Below are 16395 nucleotides of genomic sequence, written 5' to 3'. Positions count from 1 at the left end.
TATAATCTGGAGTCTATGGATTTATAAGAGAAAAATGGATTGGCTATAAATTATCTCTAAGTCTTCCAAAATTGTACCCATATGTGACATTAAGAATGACTAAAGGGCTAGGGGTCTGGAATACTAATTGTTCATTGATATATAAGTGCCTCAGGGCCTGCGGTTTGACTTCGGTTGATGGAGGTGCAATTGTATTAGAGCAGTGCTGACATTGATTGATTTCCTTCTATTACCTGCAGTATTTCTCTTCATGAAACTTATCCCTTGCCCCACTTGGCTGTAACATCACAAAACAAGTGGCCAGGACTCTACACTGACAGCTCAGAGCCTGGAGCCTGCTTTGGATTCTGTGTCTCCCTCTCTCTCTGCCCCTCCCCCACTCAATGAGCTTGACTCATTTTGTCTCTCAAAAATGAGTAAACATTAAAAAAGAATTTTGAAAACAGGAGTGGCCAGGATTTTAGGTTTACTTACATGCTGTTGAAATCACTGCTCTCAGTGGATGACTAGATTATTTGGTTAATTAATTAATATGAAAATTATAAGTGTGGGAGCCAGTAATGATTGTGCCTGATTAAGAGATATGTAACAATTTTGACATCTTTTTATCTGTTGACATGCATAGGAATGAGTTTAAAAATCCATGACTTGGTGGTTATGATTGTCAGGTGATATATGATTTGTAAATGCTGAGTTTGGCTTATTAGTGTTCAGTGCTCTGATTTGGGAGTGAGATAAAATGTGGCATGGTTGATAATGGTAAAGATGAGGAGTAAGAAGTGTGTAAATATCAGGAAGAATAAGAAGCAATGTCAATGACATAGATATGAGGAGACATAAATTCCCAGAGGTGAGGGTCGTAAATCCAGTCAGCTAAGTTTCTGCCTTCAGCTCAGGTCATGATCACATGGTTTGTGAGCTCTAGCCCCACAATGGGCTCTCTGCTGTCAGCACAGGGCCCACTTCAGAGCCTCTGTTCCCCTCTCTCTCTGCTTCTGCTCTGTTTGCATGTTTGCTCTCTCTCTCTCTCTCTCTCTCTCTCTCAAAAATAAATAAACGTTAAAAAAATTCCCAGGGGTGCTGTAAAAGGCAAAGATGTATATTTGTGATGTTTACTATAAAAAAATATCAAACCTATGAATTAATCAATATTACTATTTAGGGAAAGACTTACTAAAAAGGAGAGAAGAGTGATTTAAAGAAAAATGTTAGGTAAACTGTAGTGAGAGATAATACAGTTGCAAACCAGCTGGAAGTATAGGTGAATGACCATAGTTCAGGAAACAGGTTTAGGAGTTCACATTAACTCCAAATTTCCATGCCCAGCTATGAGACCTTGGCAAATCCTATGTCAAGGTCAACTGTATATAGCCTCTTGCTCTATAAAATAACTATCACTGAAATTTCACATATTTCTTATACATTTTAAATGATGCCATGTTAAAAAAATGAAAGTGATTTGTAAATTTTAATCTATAGAAACAAATTGCATTAATAATATGGTTGGAAAGGAGAATAATCATACCTTAATCCCTGATATACTATGGACCCTCCAAATTTTACAATACCATAAATGTAAACAGAAGCAGGGAGGCTATGGAAAGTTGGGCCTTAAGGGCAGGGGCCTTACAGTTAAAAGTTAATTCAGTATTGTGTTCTGGCTCTGAATCATTTAACATCCCTTATCCTCAGAAATTTCATCCAAAAAATGGGAATAATTTTAGAATCCACCTCTTGAGAATATTTGAGCACTATACACGCATATAAAACATTTGTAGAAATAAAGCAGATGTAGGAATCCCCCTCATAAAAAGTCTTAAAACAAAAAACATTATTAAACGGTAACTACAGCAAAAAAAAAAAAAAAAAAAAAAAAAAAAATGACCCCAGGGTTACCACCCTGGGAAAATAAGGAATATAATATGCCACAGTCCTCCTCCTGTGGTTCATGGTTTTTTTTAATGTTTATTTATTTTTGAGAGAGAGAACACGAGCGGGGGAGGGGCAGAGAGAGTGGGAGGCATAGAATCCAAAGCAGACTCCAGGCTCTAAGCTGTCAGCACAGGGCCGAATATGGGGCTTGAACCCATGAATAGTGAGATCATGACCTGACCAAAGTCGGATGCTCAACCAACTGAGCCACCCGGGTGCCTCTCCTGTGGTTCATCTTAGTGGGGATCTGAAACTCCAGATTTTGAGTAGGAATTGACTCACCATGAGGTTGGTTGTCAAGGAGTTGTAGAAGAAAAACTGTCGAGTGCAAGAATCCACAAGTATGCCATATTTCCAAAGTAATCATCCAAGTTTGGACATCAGATATGAATTTTTTTAACTTAACCATGTCAGCTCTAAGGAGCTAAAGACTATGTTCATATCACACACGCTTCTAGAGTTACTTCTGAGTCCCTGCTTCTATAATTTACCTCGGTAACCAACTTATTACTAACTATAAATCATTTGAATGCTTGGCCATTGAATATGGGACATTCCCAGTGTTTGGCTAAGTGAGACAACCCTGGCTCTGTGGTTAAATGCTGAGGCTGTAGTGCCAGACTGCCTGGGTCTGAGTCAACTTTACTTTCTCTAAGAGCTGCAGTGACCTGGAGTAAGTCACTTTTCTTTGTGTACCTGAAAATGGAAAAAACATGAATACTTTCCTGTTAGTTTTTTTTTTCTTGGTGGTGGCCTGAAGTTTAAATGAGTTGGTATTTGTAAAATGCTTATAATAGTTCTTGTCACAGAGTAACCCTCAGATGTAAGCTGTTGTCATTATAAGAAGTTATTTCCCTAAACCAGCAATTCTCAAATTTAGCTATATGGGAATCATCTGGAAGGCTTGTTAACACACAGATTCCTAGGTCCCATCCTTGCAGTTTCTGACTCAGTGATTCTGGGATGGAGCCCGAGAATTCATATTTTTAACAAGGTCCCCGGTGTGACAATGATGTTGTTTGTCCCTGATATCCACTGCTCTAAGGTATTAATTTCAAATTCCCATCAAAAGCTTAAATACAGTGTCACTAGAGGGAGTGAAACATGGTCATTTTGGCTATATTAATTCAGTGTTTATGAGTCGAAATGTTGAGAGCCCTGTTTACAAGTGCAAGAGCTATTAAACAAGGTCTCAGTTGCTAGGGGCAATTCCTGGACAGTGGGGATGGGGGTGGAGATGACAGAGGGGAACACAATCCAAACAAATACAAATCAAACAATTGCATTGAACTGAAATCCAGTTCTCTGATAATCCTTTTCACAAGACAGGTTTCTCCAATTGGGCCGAACAGGAAATTCAAACTGCAGGTTATCACAGGTTTTCCTCACCAAGCAGAGATCCGAGAACAGCCCGTGGTAACTCAGCAAAGTCTGAAACCCAAAGGCCCGCCTGTCAACAGGTGAAAGCGGTCCGCTGAAACTGTCCTGACCACCAACTCCCCTGTGCCCGGGAATTCGAAATCAAGGAGTAAACGAGACAGAAGGAAACAGGCGTCCCGCGCTCCCTGAGAAATAAAGAGGAGCTTGGTGGTCGTTTATCTTCCGTGTGCCGCAAAGCCCCGGCGGAGTCCCCAAATACAGAAGTCAACGTCACCCCGGTCCCCGCCCCGCCTTCCCTCCTAGGCTCTGGGAGGTCTCAAGGCCCCACCCGGCGGCTGAGCTTGGGACATCGCTGGCGGCGTGAGCCCATTGGTCACCTGGGCAAAGAGGTGAGCGGCTCCTCCAGTCCCTTCCTGGAAGGGGACCGGCGGGACGCCCGCGCGACCAGGGGCTTGGCGTGGGAACGCGGCGTATCCCGCAGCTCCGGCGAGCGCCTGGGCAGGACGCACCGGAGAGCAAGGGACCATTAAGGCAAGAAGGAGAAAGTCACCTCTTTCGTGACTGGTGCCAGGCAAAAGACACAGAGCAAAGATTAATTCAGTTGGTGGCGACCCGTATTGTGAGCATCTATGACAGATTCGTCCAAAAACAGAGGAGAAACTCCTGGGACCTGGAGGCAAAATGGAGTGATAATAGTTACATTTAAATGACAACTTTAGAGAGACTTTAAAGCACATTGTTGAGGGAGGAGAAAGGAAATTGCAAAGCTTCCACTTTGTCTTTTGTTTCTGTAAAAATTGTACTACAGGAAACGCTTCTTTTGGGTTAACGTGGGCACGGGTTACAGTACGCTGAAGCCGTGGAAACCCTCCAGGTCTGTCTCCGGAGTATCATCACTGAGCTGCAAGACGCAAAGACTGAGCTGTTGGCTCATTTTGGGAGCAGAGAACATTTCCTCACTCAGTTTTGGATACACTTCATTTCCTGGTAAGATCTTTCTCTGCCTGGGTCAGGAGAGGACTCAGAACCAGGAAAAGAAGAGCTCAGGTATCGTTAATTTCAATCTGTTTCGTTACATGCATTTTCAGGTGTAAGTTTTTGGGAATCCACTATGCACTTATCCTTTTAGAGTTGTGATTCTTTTAAATCGCTCTCATGTAGGTATTATCCAGAACTTCTGTTTTCTAGCTGAACAACAGAATTCCCTTCCATTTGTTTCTTTGCTTAACGAATGATAAGGTGGAAATGCTGTCTCCAATCATTTGTTTACTTAAAGTGTTTGTAATCAGATGGTTCTAATGACAAAAGCAGTCATGTGATTAATCCTATATTAAATTTTACTTTGGGCTAAATTCTAATAATAATTCCATTATCTTTATCCATATGAAGATAAGCAGTCGGTTTTTTAGCATTGTTTATGGCTAAAGGATGGTTGTGGGTATAATCCAAAAGAAACCATTCTATCCCAAGGAATGCTAAGATTTATAAATTATGAAGGTCACTTTTCTTAGAAAAGCACAATGAAAATTTTATTGCAGCTCTTGTATAATAGGAGTTTCAGTAGAAAATAGGTTTGGAGCCCTGAGCTCGCCCCACGTGTGAGTAATACATGTCATTTTTCCAACAAGCCAAGGATATTTTTTTCCCTGATGATGCTTTCCCTACTCCCATGGCAGACAGAGAAGGGGGGAGGAGGAAGGGGAAAAGCGGGAAGGAGGGGGAGGAACAACCAAGGAAAGGTACACAGGGATGTTCTTGGCAAAGCAAAAGAAAGCAGCATCATGCCTTCCAGGGGTCAGTGTGGCCCATTCCAGTGCAGGTGCAAGGCTCAAGTCCTCTGCTCTGGGAAGTTACTGTGGTCATGCTCATTATATGGCAGGAAAGTGTGCAATGTGTCTTTTTTGGCAAGGACTAGAGGACGTGTTAGAGATTTATTCACCCATCCAGTGGATTATTACAGCTCTTAAGATTGTTTTTGAAGAAGATTTAAGAAAGCAAAAAACAGACCTTATACATGCAGGGAATAAAATGTGTTAGGAAATTTAGTTTGATCATATATTCACACATATACACATATGTACACACACACAGAAGCATACACAACATATAAAAGCCCAGAAGGAATATAGCAAAACGTTAATGATTATATCTGGGTGGTGGAAATGAGTAATTTTACTTTCTATTATTTACAGCTTCCAACCTTACTGTGACGCACACAGATTAGTTTTCTAATCAGTTTTTTAAAAGCTGGTCTAAAAAAAACTAATGTATAAACAGGAAACTAAGCCTTCTGTATTTCAGTTGTCATAATACTTTCATTATGGTCTCTTATTTTCTCTCTCTATTGAATCTCTAAATAATAGGGATTACTGCTTTTCATTAAGAAGTGAGAAGTTGTGAAGGAATTTTTACAACAATAAATATCCCACTTGATCACAAAGCTCCATGTGAGGCCAGCAGACACTATGGCTTTGTAAAGAGTAAGTTTTACCATGCAAGTTGGGAATGAAATTGGCCGCTTACAGCTCTTCAGAAAGCTCTCTCAGATTACCAGATTTACTGTGTGTGGTTGTACTGGAACTTTGCTCAAACCATACTTACAACTCTGAGGTGTGATTTTGTTTATTTTCAGGATGAAGGTGAAAGGCAAAGGAATCACCTACTTGTTGGTCTCGTTCTCTGTGCTCTGCCTGGCAGCCAGCCCCGGAGGCAAGGCCTGCCCTCGCCGCTGCGCCTGTTATGTGCCTACAGAAGTGCACTGCACGTTTCGGTACCTGACCTCCATCCCAGACAGCATCCCACCCAACGTGGAGCGTATCAATTTAGGGTGTGTGGGGGTCCTTGTCCTGTTCCCTTCTCTAGGAGAGATGACGTTGATGCTTTGAATCAAATCCTCAAACAAACTTTGTGATTGGAGGAGATTAACCAAAAAATTTTAATACTACTTCTCTTCTGAAATAAGCACAGGAAGATCTTAAGTTTGTTAGGGGCAATAGGAAAAATTTTTGTGGTAAACTTTTACTTGGAGGAACCTGAAATCACTCTTAGTAGAATGGGAGGCCCATGATTATAGAAACGCTTCATTCTGACTACATTTTTGCTGACAAATAGCTTGTTAACTTTTAGAGTGGACATCTATCAGAAGGAAACAATCTATATAAAGGATACATATGAAAAGTTGGATAGATCTTTTTGTAAGGTCCTTGGACTTCTTTTCATACAAACTGAAACTGTTTAAAAAGCTTTTTAAAATGTAAGTCTAATTAAATCAGCTAAAAGGTAACTCTATTTTAGAGGTTTATGAAAAACTGTGTGTGTGTGTGTGTGTGTGTGTGTGTGTGTGTGTGTGTGTGAGGGGGAGAGAGGAGTGCACATGTAGTCAGATGTAACATCATTTATTTGACAATAGTGAGCTCCTACTATGTGCCAATCACAGTGGATGATGCCAGGGACACAACAATGAACAAGACCTATTATTCACTTCTAGAAGCCATAGTTACAGGGAGAAGACAGATGCACCTGAGTACAATTCAATAAGAGCTGTAATAGAGCATACAAAGTACCCTGGGAATGGTCACTAATATGATAGCTGTTATCAGGTCACTCAGTTCTTGTCCCAGATGCACCAAAGAATTAGAGATCGGAGACCAGAATGGAGAGATAGAGTTTATTGAGTAGATGAATATAGTACACTTTGAAGAGTGAAATTGGGCCACTGCCCAGCAAGTGAGCCAGTGGCCCTAGGAGCTCTAACTGCATCCTTTTAAGCCTGTTTTCTACATATGTAAATTTGGATTTTGATTGATTTTTGATTGGCAGCTGGTGGTTATATAATGTTTTGGCTTCTGTGCATGTGCCTACCCATGATGCATTCTGTTATAATTATATTTATTTATATGTTGTATATTTATGAGTTTTTAATCAGCTTTTGCTGTGACCTTAAGGGCAAATTGCATCTTTTTTGTGCATGCTCAGGTCTTGTAAGCCCCCTTGTGGCTTTTGAGCCAGCTTTGTGGATTGGCCTTTTCTGTTTTGTTAGCCTCTAGAGGTGTCCCTGAAGGTGTGGCTGTTAACCCTCCAGGGTGGCTCCAAGAGTGTGGCCAGCATCTGCTTTATCCCTCCTCCCTCATGCCTAACTGCCTAACACTTCCTCCCCCGCCACCGGCCCCCAAGTGATTAGATCCCAATTCATTGGAAATTGGGGCAATGACTGCTATGGCTTCTTCAGACTGTTACGGAGGGTATTGCAAAGATTTTGGGAGTCCATCATTACTTGCTGACTATCGACAAAAGAAGGCGGTGGTGACTGGTGGTGTTCGTCCAAGGGACTTCTGAAAAAGAAAGAGTTTGTAGGTGTCTAAAGGTTGATATCTTTGGTTGAGGACCATTTGGAAATTGATGGCCTGTAACCTGGAGGAACAAAGATACCAATATATTGATTAGTTGTGACCCAAAGAGTCCCTAGGGAGTCTCTGGAACAAGGGGCATAAAGGGAGTAAGGGTGTAATTGTAAACAGTTGTGGACAGATCATCCAAGAAGAAAGGTGCTCCCTCGGTATGGAAATTTTTAAGGTGGAGAAGAAAGTAAAGGGTTTGTAGGAGAAATGATTCCGTAGTTGGGGGAAAAAGACAACTAAGTTGTAAAAAGGAAAAGATGGCTATGGCAGGCCCTGTTCCTAATGGGATGACACAGAAAAAGACAGAAGACTTATGTGCCATGAGTAATCTTTTTGAAAAGCATCTTTTAGAAGAGGTTCACAGGAGTAGGCATCCATGGTGTTGGCCAGGGGCTGATGCCATGGTTTGACTCTGGAGTGATGGGTCTAGCTAGGGATTCCTGGTACCATGACAGCTGTAGGGAAAGACAAAAGAGCCCAGAAAGGCCCTTTCCAAGTAGATTCTAGCTAGGATTTAGGGGAGCCATCTTCCAGACTTTCATTAGAACCTGATCACAGTTCATATAGAGGAGGTGACTCTTGTTTGGTAGTGGAAACTGTTAGGGCATATTCCTTCAAAGCCTGTTGAACTTTGCATATGGAGACATAATATGAGTTTGTATCCCTAGAGTCTTTGGATCTACCAAGAAGTCTGTAGGTAGGAAAGGTGGCCAATAAGGGACCTAGAAAGGACTTAAACCCAGGGCTTCCTTGGGCCTATATGACTACAGAGAAGAGCAATGGCAAGGCTTCTTTCCAGTTTAGTAATGTTTCTTGTGTGAGCTTTTTAATAGTACCTTTTAGGTATTGGTTAGCCCTTTCCACCTTCCCAGAAGGCTCTGGCCTTCAAGCACAGCGGAGGTGGTATTTCATACCCAGTTCTTTGGAGACAGATTGAACTATGGTGGCCACAAAGAGGTGACTTTCAGAGGCCAAATGAGGGGATGATTTCATGTAGAAGTTTGTTGACTACCTCAGTTGCTCTTTCAGTCTGTGTGGGGTATGATTCTATCTACGCTGTGAAAGTGTCAACAAACATGAAGAGGTATTTGTATCCTCTGCAGGGTGGCATCTGAATAAAATCCATCTGCCAGCCTTCCCCATGGTAGGATCCATGCCTCTGTATTGTTGGATTAAGTCCAATGGATGCCTTCAGGGTTGTTCTATATGCAGGTGGGGCAAGAGGAAGTTATTTGTTGAACCACCTGGGAAAATCCTTTACCTTGGAATGTTCAGAAAATGAGAGTTTGTAAGACATCTGTCCTAAATGAGAGGAGTCATGAAGGGCCTTAAATAGTTTGCATTGAAGATTTTGAGGAATGACCAAGATTTCATCTAACAAATACCATCAACTGTTGTCTAGGGAAAATCCCTTTTCATTTGCCCTGGGTTTATCCTTTTCTGTATATTTGGACTGTGGTAGTGGCAGAGGGCCGGATATGTGGGCCCCCTGTAGAAGAGGCTCTTGTTGGCTGGCTGCTTGGTTGCCCTGTATTATTTCTGAATCTCCTTTTTGATGATCCTTGCATTCGACCACTGCCATTCCCTTGGGTCGGTATACAGCCTCAAGCATTCGGGTTATGTGGGTTTCATATTTGATGGGCATATTTTTGGAGGTGAGATATCCTCTTTCTGCTCAAATGGTGGTGTGGGTATGTAGGACTAAGAAGGCATATTTCAAGTCAGTGTTAGATGGTAACTCTCTTATTTTTAGCCAGCTCTAGCGCTCTGGTAAGAGCAATGAGTTCAGCTTGTATCCTTACTATCTCCTGGCATTGAGCTAAGCACTCTTCATGTATTCATTCACTTAAACCTCATGACACCTTTTGAGTATCATATATTGTGTGTACTTTATAGATGAAGAAAGTGAGACACAGAAAGGTTATTAATTTTACCCAGGGTTGCACCACTACCAAATGCCTGAGTTCCTAATCATAGCCAAACTATTTGGCTTCAGAGCTCAGGTTTCTTAACTACTACTTTATAATAATAAATTCTATGTGGGAAAGTGAGGGGGACACATAAAACAATGGTCTGGGTCTCAACAGTAGTCACAAATAGAGAGGGGTGGAGTCAAGGGCATTCCAACCTGAAGGAACAGCATATGCGTGAAAGTTTGAAAATGAGAAGAGATGTGGTGTGGAGAGTGTAACCACGGCTGCCGGGCCCAGGTAGAGGATAGACCTTCTGTGGTATCTGGTGAATTTCAATAATATTTCAAGCATATGACTGTCTGCTTAGAGCACAGGCTATAAAAAGGGAGGTAGTGGGTTTTGTGTGTGGATGTGCATGCATGCGTGCTTTTGCTTTGACATTTGAACTTCAGTTGACCAGCCTAGCTTATACCTGACATTTTTCTTTCAGGTACAACAGCTTGGTTAGGTTGACAGAAACGGATTTTTCTGGCCTGAACAAATTGGAATTGCTACTCCTGCACAGTAATGGCATCCATACAATCCCTGCTAAGACCTTCTCGGATCTGCAGGCCTTGCAGGTAAGACCAGTGAGGGGAAGGTGCAGGTTAATGAAGTGGGATGTACCATTGAGAGCTGACCATTCCAGTGGAATCCAAAAATCATCATTCTGTGAGTTAGAAGGACATATCAAAGGAAGATGTCCAAGACTGATTTCTCTTTAAATGAAATGGTATGTGGAAATTAGAATAACAAGAAAATTCTGAGGCAAGTTTTCTCAGACCTCAGGCTAACAGGAAAAACAAAACAAAACAAAACAAAAAAAAACAGTACCCAGGGATTATCACTACACCTTTAAAATTTAATCCAGAAAGGCAACTTCTAGTCATGTTCATCTGAAAATTGAATGTGGTTCGTAAAGATAATTGCTGTCTTAGAAGTTAGCTTTCTACACATCAATATACTTTTAAAATTTTTATTTACTTATTTGTACCTTGTCTTGTTCAAAAAATTTTGAGTAGTTAATGGGGACTTCTCAGAATGCATCAAATATTATAAGAATTATTATTCCAGTAAGTAAGAAAGTAAAGATAAAACAAATATAGGGATAAGAAAAGGGGGATTACGGGGAAATGCATGTGTAAAGATCAGTATGTCTGCTATATAAGTAGGACTTAAAGCTTTTGAGAGGCTATCTCACCATTCAAGATGACTATTAACTTTTTAAAATATATTTTAAAAAACCTGTTCAGGAATAGTACAACCATTTCTGATTTATTCTTTCTTTGATAGATTTTTTATCGATGTATATTTGATACACAATATTAGTTTCAGGTGTACAGCAAGAGTGCCTCAATATTAATCACATTAGGAAGTGATTACTATGACAAAGCTAGCTACCGTCTGTCATGATACAAAGTTGTTACAGTATTGTTAACTATATTCCCTATGCTGTACCTCACATTCCCCATGACTTGTTTATTTTATAGCTAGCTGCAAGCTTATAACTTTCAATCTTTTTACCCTATTTTACCTACCCCCGATCCCTGTTGCCTTTGCATCAGAGTTTGTATCTGTTTTGTTTTTGGGAATCCACAGATAAGTGAAACTTGATGGTGTTTTCCTTTTTCTTTCACTTAGCATAATACCCTTTATTCTCGTCCATGTTATTGCAAATGGCAAGCTTTTATTCTTTTTTATGACCAAGTAATATTTGTGTGTGTGTGTGTGTGTGTGTGTGTGCGTGTGTGTGTCTACATACACATCCTCTTTATCCATTCATCTATTGATGGACACTTAGGTACCTTGCACATCTTGGCCTTTGTAAATAATGCTGCAGTAAACATTGGGGTGCATGTATCTTTTCTAATTAAGGTATTTATTTTGTTCAGATGAATACACAGAAGTGAAATTGCTGAATTGTATGGTAATTCTATTTTTAATTTCTTGAATAATTTTCATACTACTTTCCACAGTTGCTTTTTGTATTCCCACCAACAGTGCACAAGAGTTCCCTATTCTCTAACATCTTCACTCACACTTGTTATTTCTTGTCTTTTTGATGTAGTCATTCTGACAGGTACTAGATGATATCTCATTGTGATTTTGATTTGCATTTCCTTGGTGGTTAGTGATGTGGTGTATCTTTTCATCTGTATATCTTCTTTGGAAAAATGTCTATTCAGATCCTCTGCCCATTTTTTAATTGGATTGTTTGTGTGTTGGGTTGTATGAGCTCTTTATATATTTTGGATATTAACCCCTTATTGATTATGTCATTTGTAAATATCCTCTCCCTTTCCATAGGTTTCCTTTTCATATTATTCATGGTTTATTTCACTGTGTAAAAGTTTTGTAGTTTGATGTAGTCTCATTTATTATTTTTTTTATTTTGTTCCCCTTGCCTGAGGAGACAAGTCAAAAAATAAATTGCTAGGACTAATGTCAAAGAGCTTATGGTGTTTTCTTCTAGGAGTTTCATGGCATCCAGGTTTACATTAAAGTCTTTAATCCATTTTAGTTTATTTTTGTGTGTGGTATAGGAAGGTGGTCCAGTTTCATTCTTTGCAAGTAGTTGTCCAATTTTCCCAATGCCATTTATTTAAGAGACAGTATTTTTCCATTATATATTCTCGCCTTATTTGTTGAAGATTGATTGACAATACAAGTGGGGGTTTATTTCTAGACTGTCTATTTGCTTCACTGATGTGTGAAGTCAGCACCATACTGTTTACTATAGCTTTGTAGTATAGCTTGAAATCCAGGAGTGAAATCAACTTTATTCCTTCTCCAAATTGCTTTGGGGGGCACATGAGTGGCTCAGTCGGATAAGCGTCCAACTTCAGCTCAGGTCATGATCTCATAGTCTGAGTTTGAGCCCCGCATCGGGCTCTGTGCTGACAGTTCAGAGCCTGAAGTCTGCTTCTGATTCTGTGTCTCCCTCTCTCTCTCTCTGCCCCTCCCCTGCTCATACTCTTTCTCTCTCTGTCTCAAAAATAAATAAAAACATTTTTAAAAATTTTTAAAAATTGCTTTGGTTATTCAGGGTCTTTTGTGGTTCCATACAAATTTTAGGATTATTTTTTCTAGTTCTTTGGAAAATGCATTGGTGTTTTGATAGGGACATCAGTGAATCTGTAGATTGCTTTGAGTACTATAGACATCTTAACAATACTGATTCTTGCAGTCTGGGAGCATGGTATATATTTCCATTCATTTGTGTTGTCTTCAATTTTTTCATCAATGCCTTACAGCATTCAAAGTATACACATTACATGATGCCTCTTTGGTCAAATTCATTTCTAGGTATTAAAAATATTCATTGCAGTAAATATGAAGATCCAGTTGGCTTTATTAAATGATTTGTGAATTGGACAGCCTCTCATCTAGCAAGTAGAGGCGAGCTCTGAGTACTTGTACAAAATGGAAGGCTGAGGAGGAAGAGTGGGTTGAGAAAGTTACTAGCAAAATAAAAAAGGATTAGCAGGCAAGATCACCTTCCCTAATGGGGAAGGACAGAGGGTCTTATTGCACAGATTACCTCATTGATCCTGATCAGAAAATTCTTGACTGACCCAGTTTAGATTACATTTCTTTAAACTGTAATTAGATTAGGTATTAAGCTTCAGTTCTATGACTTGGTCTGGCCCAAGTGACACCATTTCAGACCTGTGGTTTTCTTTTTAACAATCCCACCCTCTTTTGATCATGCTCTCAGTTTAACTAGAGATGTGATCAGAATTTGAGGCACTAGGACAACTCACAGCTACCACTCCATACTTCTCACACGTGTGTGTGTGTGTGTGTGTGTGTGTGTGTGTGTGTGTGTGTGTGTGTGTGTGTTGTATTGTATTCATGGGTCAGAATGTTTTTTGCTTAACCTCTGTGATATTCACAGAGGTGATATTCACATGTTATAACTTGAGGTTTGCAATTTTTAAGTTGGTTATCCTCTTTGCTCCTTTTCTGATGTTCCAGTCTTAAGGAGATCATTTGCTTGGCAGTTAGCAGTTTACATGCATTTAAGATTTTTTTTTTTAGGTTTTTGTTTTAATCATCTGGTGCTCATTAAGGCGAGTGCACTCCTTAATGCCCATTACCAATTTCACTCCCCCCCCCCCCACCTCTCCTCTGGTAACTGAGTTTGTTCTGTATAGTTGTTTGGTTTGTCTCTCTTTTTTTCTTCCCTTTGTTTGTTTTGTTTCTTAAATTCCACACATGAGTGAAATCATATGGTATTTGTCTTTAGCTGACTTATACCACTTAGCATTATACTCTCTAGCTCCATCCATGTTGTTGCAAATGGCAAGATTTCATTATTTTTTATGATGCAGTAATATTATGTTTTATACATATACCACATCTTCTTTCTTTCATCAATCACTGGATACTTGAGTTGCCTTCATATCTTAGCTGTTGTAAATAAGGCTGCTATAAACATGGAGGTGCATGTGTTTGTTTGAATTAATGTTTTTGTATTCTTTGGGTTAATATCCAGTAGGGCAATTGCTGGATTGTAAGGTAGTTCTATTTTTAACTTTTTGAGTAACCTCCACACTGTTTTCCAGAGTGGCTGCACCACTTTGCATTCCCACCAACAGTGCAAGAGGGTTACTTTTTCTCCACATCCTCGCCAATACCTGTTGTTTCTTGTGTTGTTGATTTTAGCCATTCTGATGAGTGTGAGGTGGTATCTCATGTTAGTTTTGATTTACAGTGCCCTAATGATAAATGATGTTGAGCATCTTTTCATGTATCTGTTGATCATCTGCATATTTTCTTTAGAGAAGTGTCTGTTCCTGTCTTCTGCCCATGTTTTAATTGGATTATTTGGTTTTTGGGTGTTGAGTTTTATAAGTCCTATATATATTTTGGTACTAACCTTTTATGGGATATATCACTTGGAAATATCTTCTCCCATGCCATAAGTTGCCTTTTAATTTTGCTGTTTGTTTCTCTGTGCAGAATTTTTTATTTTGATGTAGTCCCAATAGTTCATTTTTGCTTTTGTTTCCCTTCAGAGGACCTATCTACAAAAAAGTTGCTATGGTTGATGCCAGAGAAATTATTGCTGTGCTCTCTACTAGAATTTTTATGGTTTCAGGTCTCCCACTTAGGTCTTTAATCTATTTTGAATTTATTTTTGTATATGTTATAAGAAAGTGGTCCAGTTTCATTTTTTTGCACATGGTCATCCAGTTTTCCCACACCATTTGTTGAGGAGATTATCCTTTTCCCATTGGATATTCTTTACTGCTTTGTTGAAAATTATTTGACCATATAATTATAGGCTTATATCCTATTCTTTTCCATTGATCGATGTGGCTGTTTTTTTGCCAGTACCATACTGTTTTTATTGCTACAACTTTCTTGAATTCCAGAATTGTGATGCTTCCAGCTTTGCTTTTCTTTTTCAAGATTGCTTTGGCTATTTGAGGTCTTTTGTGGTTCCATTCAAATTTTATGATTGTTTGTTCTAGTTCTGTAAAAAAAAGAAAGAAAAAAAAGCTGTTAGTATTTTCATAAGGATTGCATAAAATGTGTAGATTGCTTTGGGCAATATGGTCATTCTAACATTTGTTCTTTCAAACCACAAGCACGGAACGTCTTTGCACTTTTTTGTGTCGCCTTCCATGTTTTCATTAGTGTTTTATTGTTTTCAGAGTTCAGGTCTTTGATTTCTTCTGTTAGGTTTATTTCTAGCTATCTTACTGTTTTGGGTACAATTGTAAAGGGATTGTTTTCTTAATTTCTCTTCGGCTTCATTGCAGGTTTATAGAAAGGCAACAGATTTATGTATACTGATTTTGTATCCTGCAGCTTTACTGAATTTGTTTATCTAGCAGTTCTTTGGTGGAGTCTCTTCTGGTTTTCTATACAGAGTACTATGTCATCTGCAAATAATAAAAATTGCCTTACCAATTTGGATGTCTTTTATTTCTTTTTGTTGTCTGATTGCTGTGGCTAGGATTTCCAGTACTGTGTTGAATAACAGCGGTGAGACTAGACATCCATGTCTTGTTTCTGACCTTAGAGGAAAGGCTGTCAGTTTCCCCCCATTGAGGAAAATGTTGGCTGTGGGTTTTTCATATATGGCCTTTACTATGTTGAAGTATGCTCCTTATAAACCTACCTTTGTAGTGGGTTTTTATCATGAATGCACGTTGTACTTTGTCAAATGCTTTTTCTGCATCTGTTAAAATGATCCAATGGTTTTTATCGTTTCTCTTGCTGATGTGATATATCATGTTGATTGATTTGCAAATACTGATTCACTCTCGGAACCCAGGAGTAAATCCCACTTGATCAAGGTGAAATTTTTTTATATATATTTTTAATGTTTACTTTTGAGAGAGAAAGAGACAGAGTGTGAGCAGGGGAGGGTCAGAGAGAGAGGGAGACAGAATCTGAGGCAGGCTCCAGGCTCTGAGCTGTCAGCACAGAGCCTGACACAAGGCTTAAACTCACAAACTGTGAGATCATGCCCTGGGCTGAAGTCAGATGCTTAACCGACTGAGGCAACCAAGAGCCCCAAGGTGAACTTTTTTTAATGTATTGTTGGATTTGGTTTGCTAGTAGTGAGACTTTTTGCATCTATGTTTATGAGAGATACTGGCCTGTAGTTCTCTTTTTTTGTGGTGTGTTCATCTGGTTTTGGATCCGGGTAATGGTGGTCTCATGGGATTAATTTGGAAGTTGTCCTTCCTTTTCTATTTCTTGGGATCGTTTGAGAA

The 16395-nt window shown here is 39.5% G+C and overlaps 1 protein-coding gene across 2 annotated transcripts in view; it reads left to right on the top strand.

Moving 5' to 3' along the window:
- Positions 1-3289: 3289 nt before the first annotated feature.
- IGSF10 (immunoglobulin superfamily member 10) overlaps positions 3290-16395 on the top strand; it is a 75810-nt gene continuing 62704 nt past the window's right edge. Inside the window, exons 1-3 of one of the 2 annotated variants that reach the window (XM_058730219.1) lie at positions 3290-4359; positions 5945-6139; positions 10113-10242. In XM_058730219.1, the coding sequence (XP_058586202.1) occupies positions 5946-6139; positions 10113-10242 (324 nt within the window). In that variant the 5' untranslated portion in view covers positions 3290-4359; position 5945. Of the gene's footprint in view, positions 4360-5944; positions 6140-10112; positions 10243-16395 lie in introns of those variants that run through there. The other variant, XM_058730220.1, reaches the window with a different exon arrangement.

Source organism: Neofelis nebulosa, chromosome 5 (genome assembly GCF_028018385.1).
Source record: "Neofelis nebulosa isolate mNeoNeb1 chromosome 5, mNeoNeb1.pri, whole genome shotgun sequence".
NCBI lineage: Eukaryota > Metazoa > Chordata > Mammalia > Carnivora > Felidae > Neofelis > Neofelis nebulosa.
This window is presented reverse-complemented; position numbering and strand designations above follow the sequence as displayed.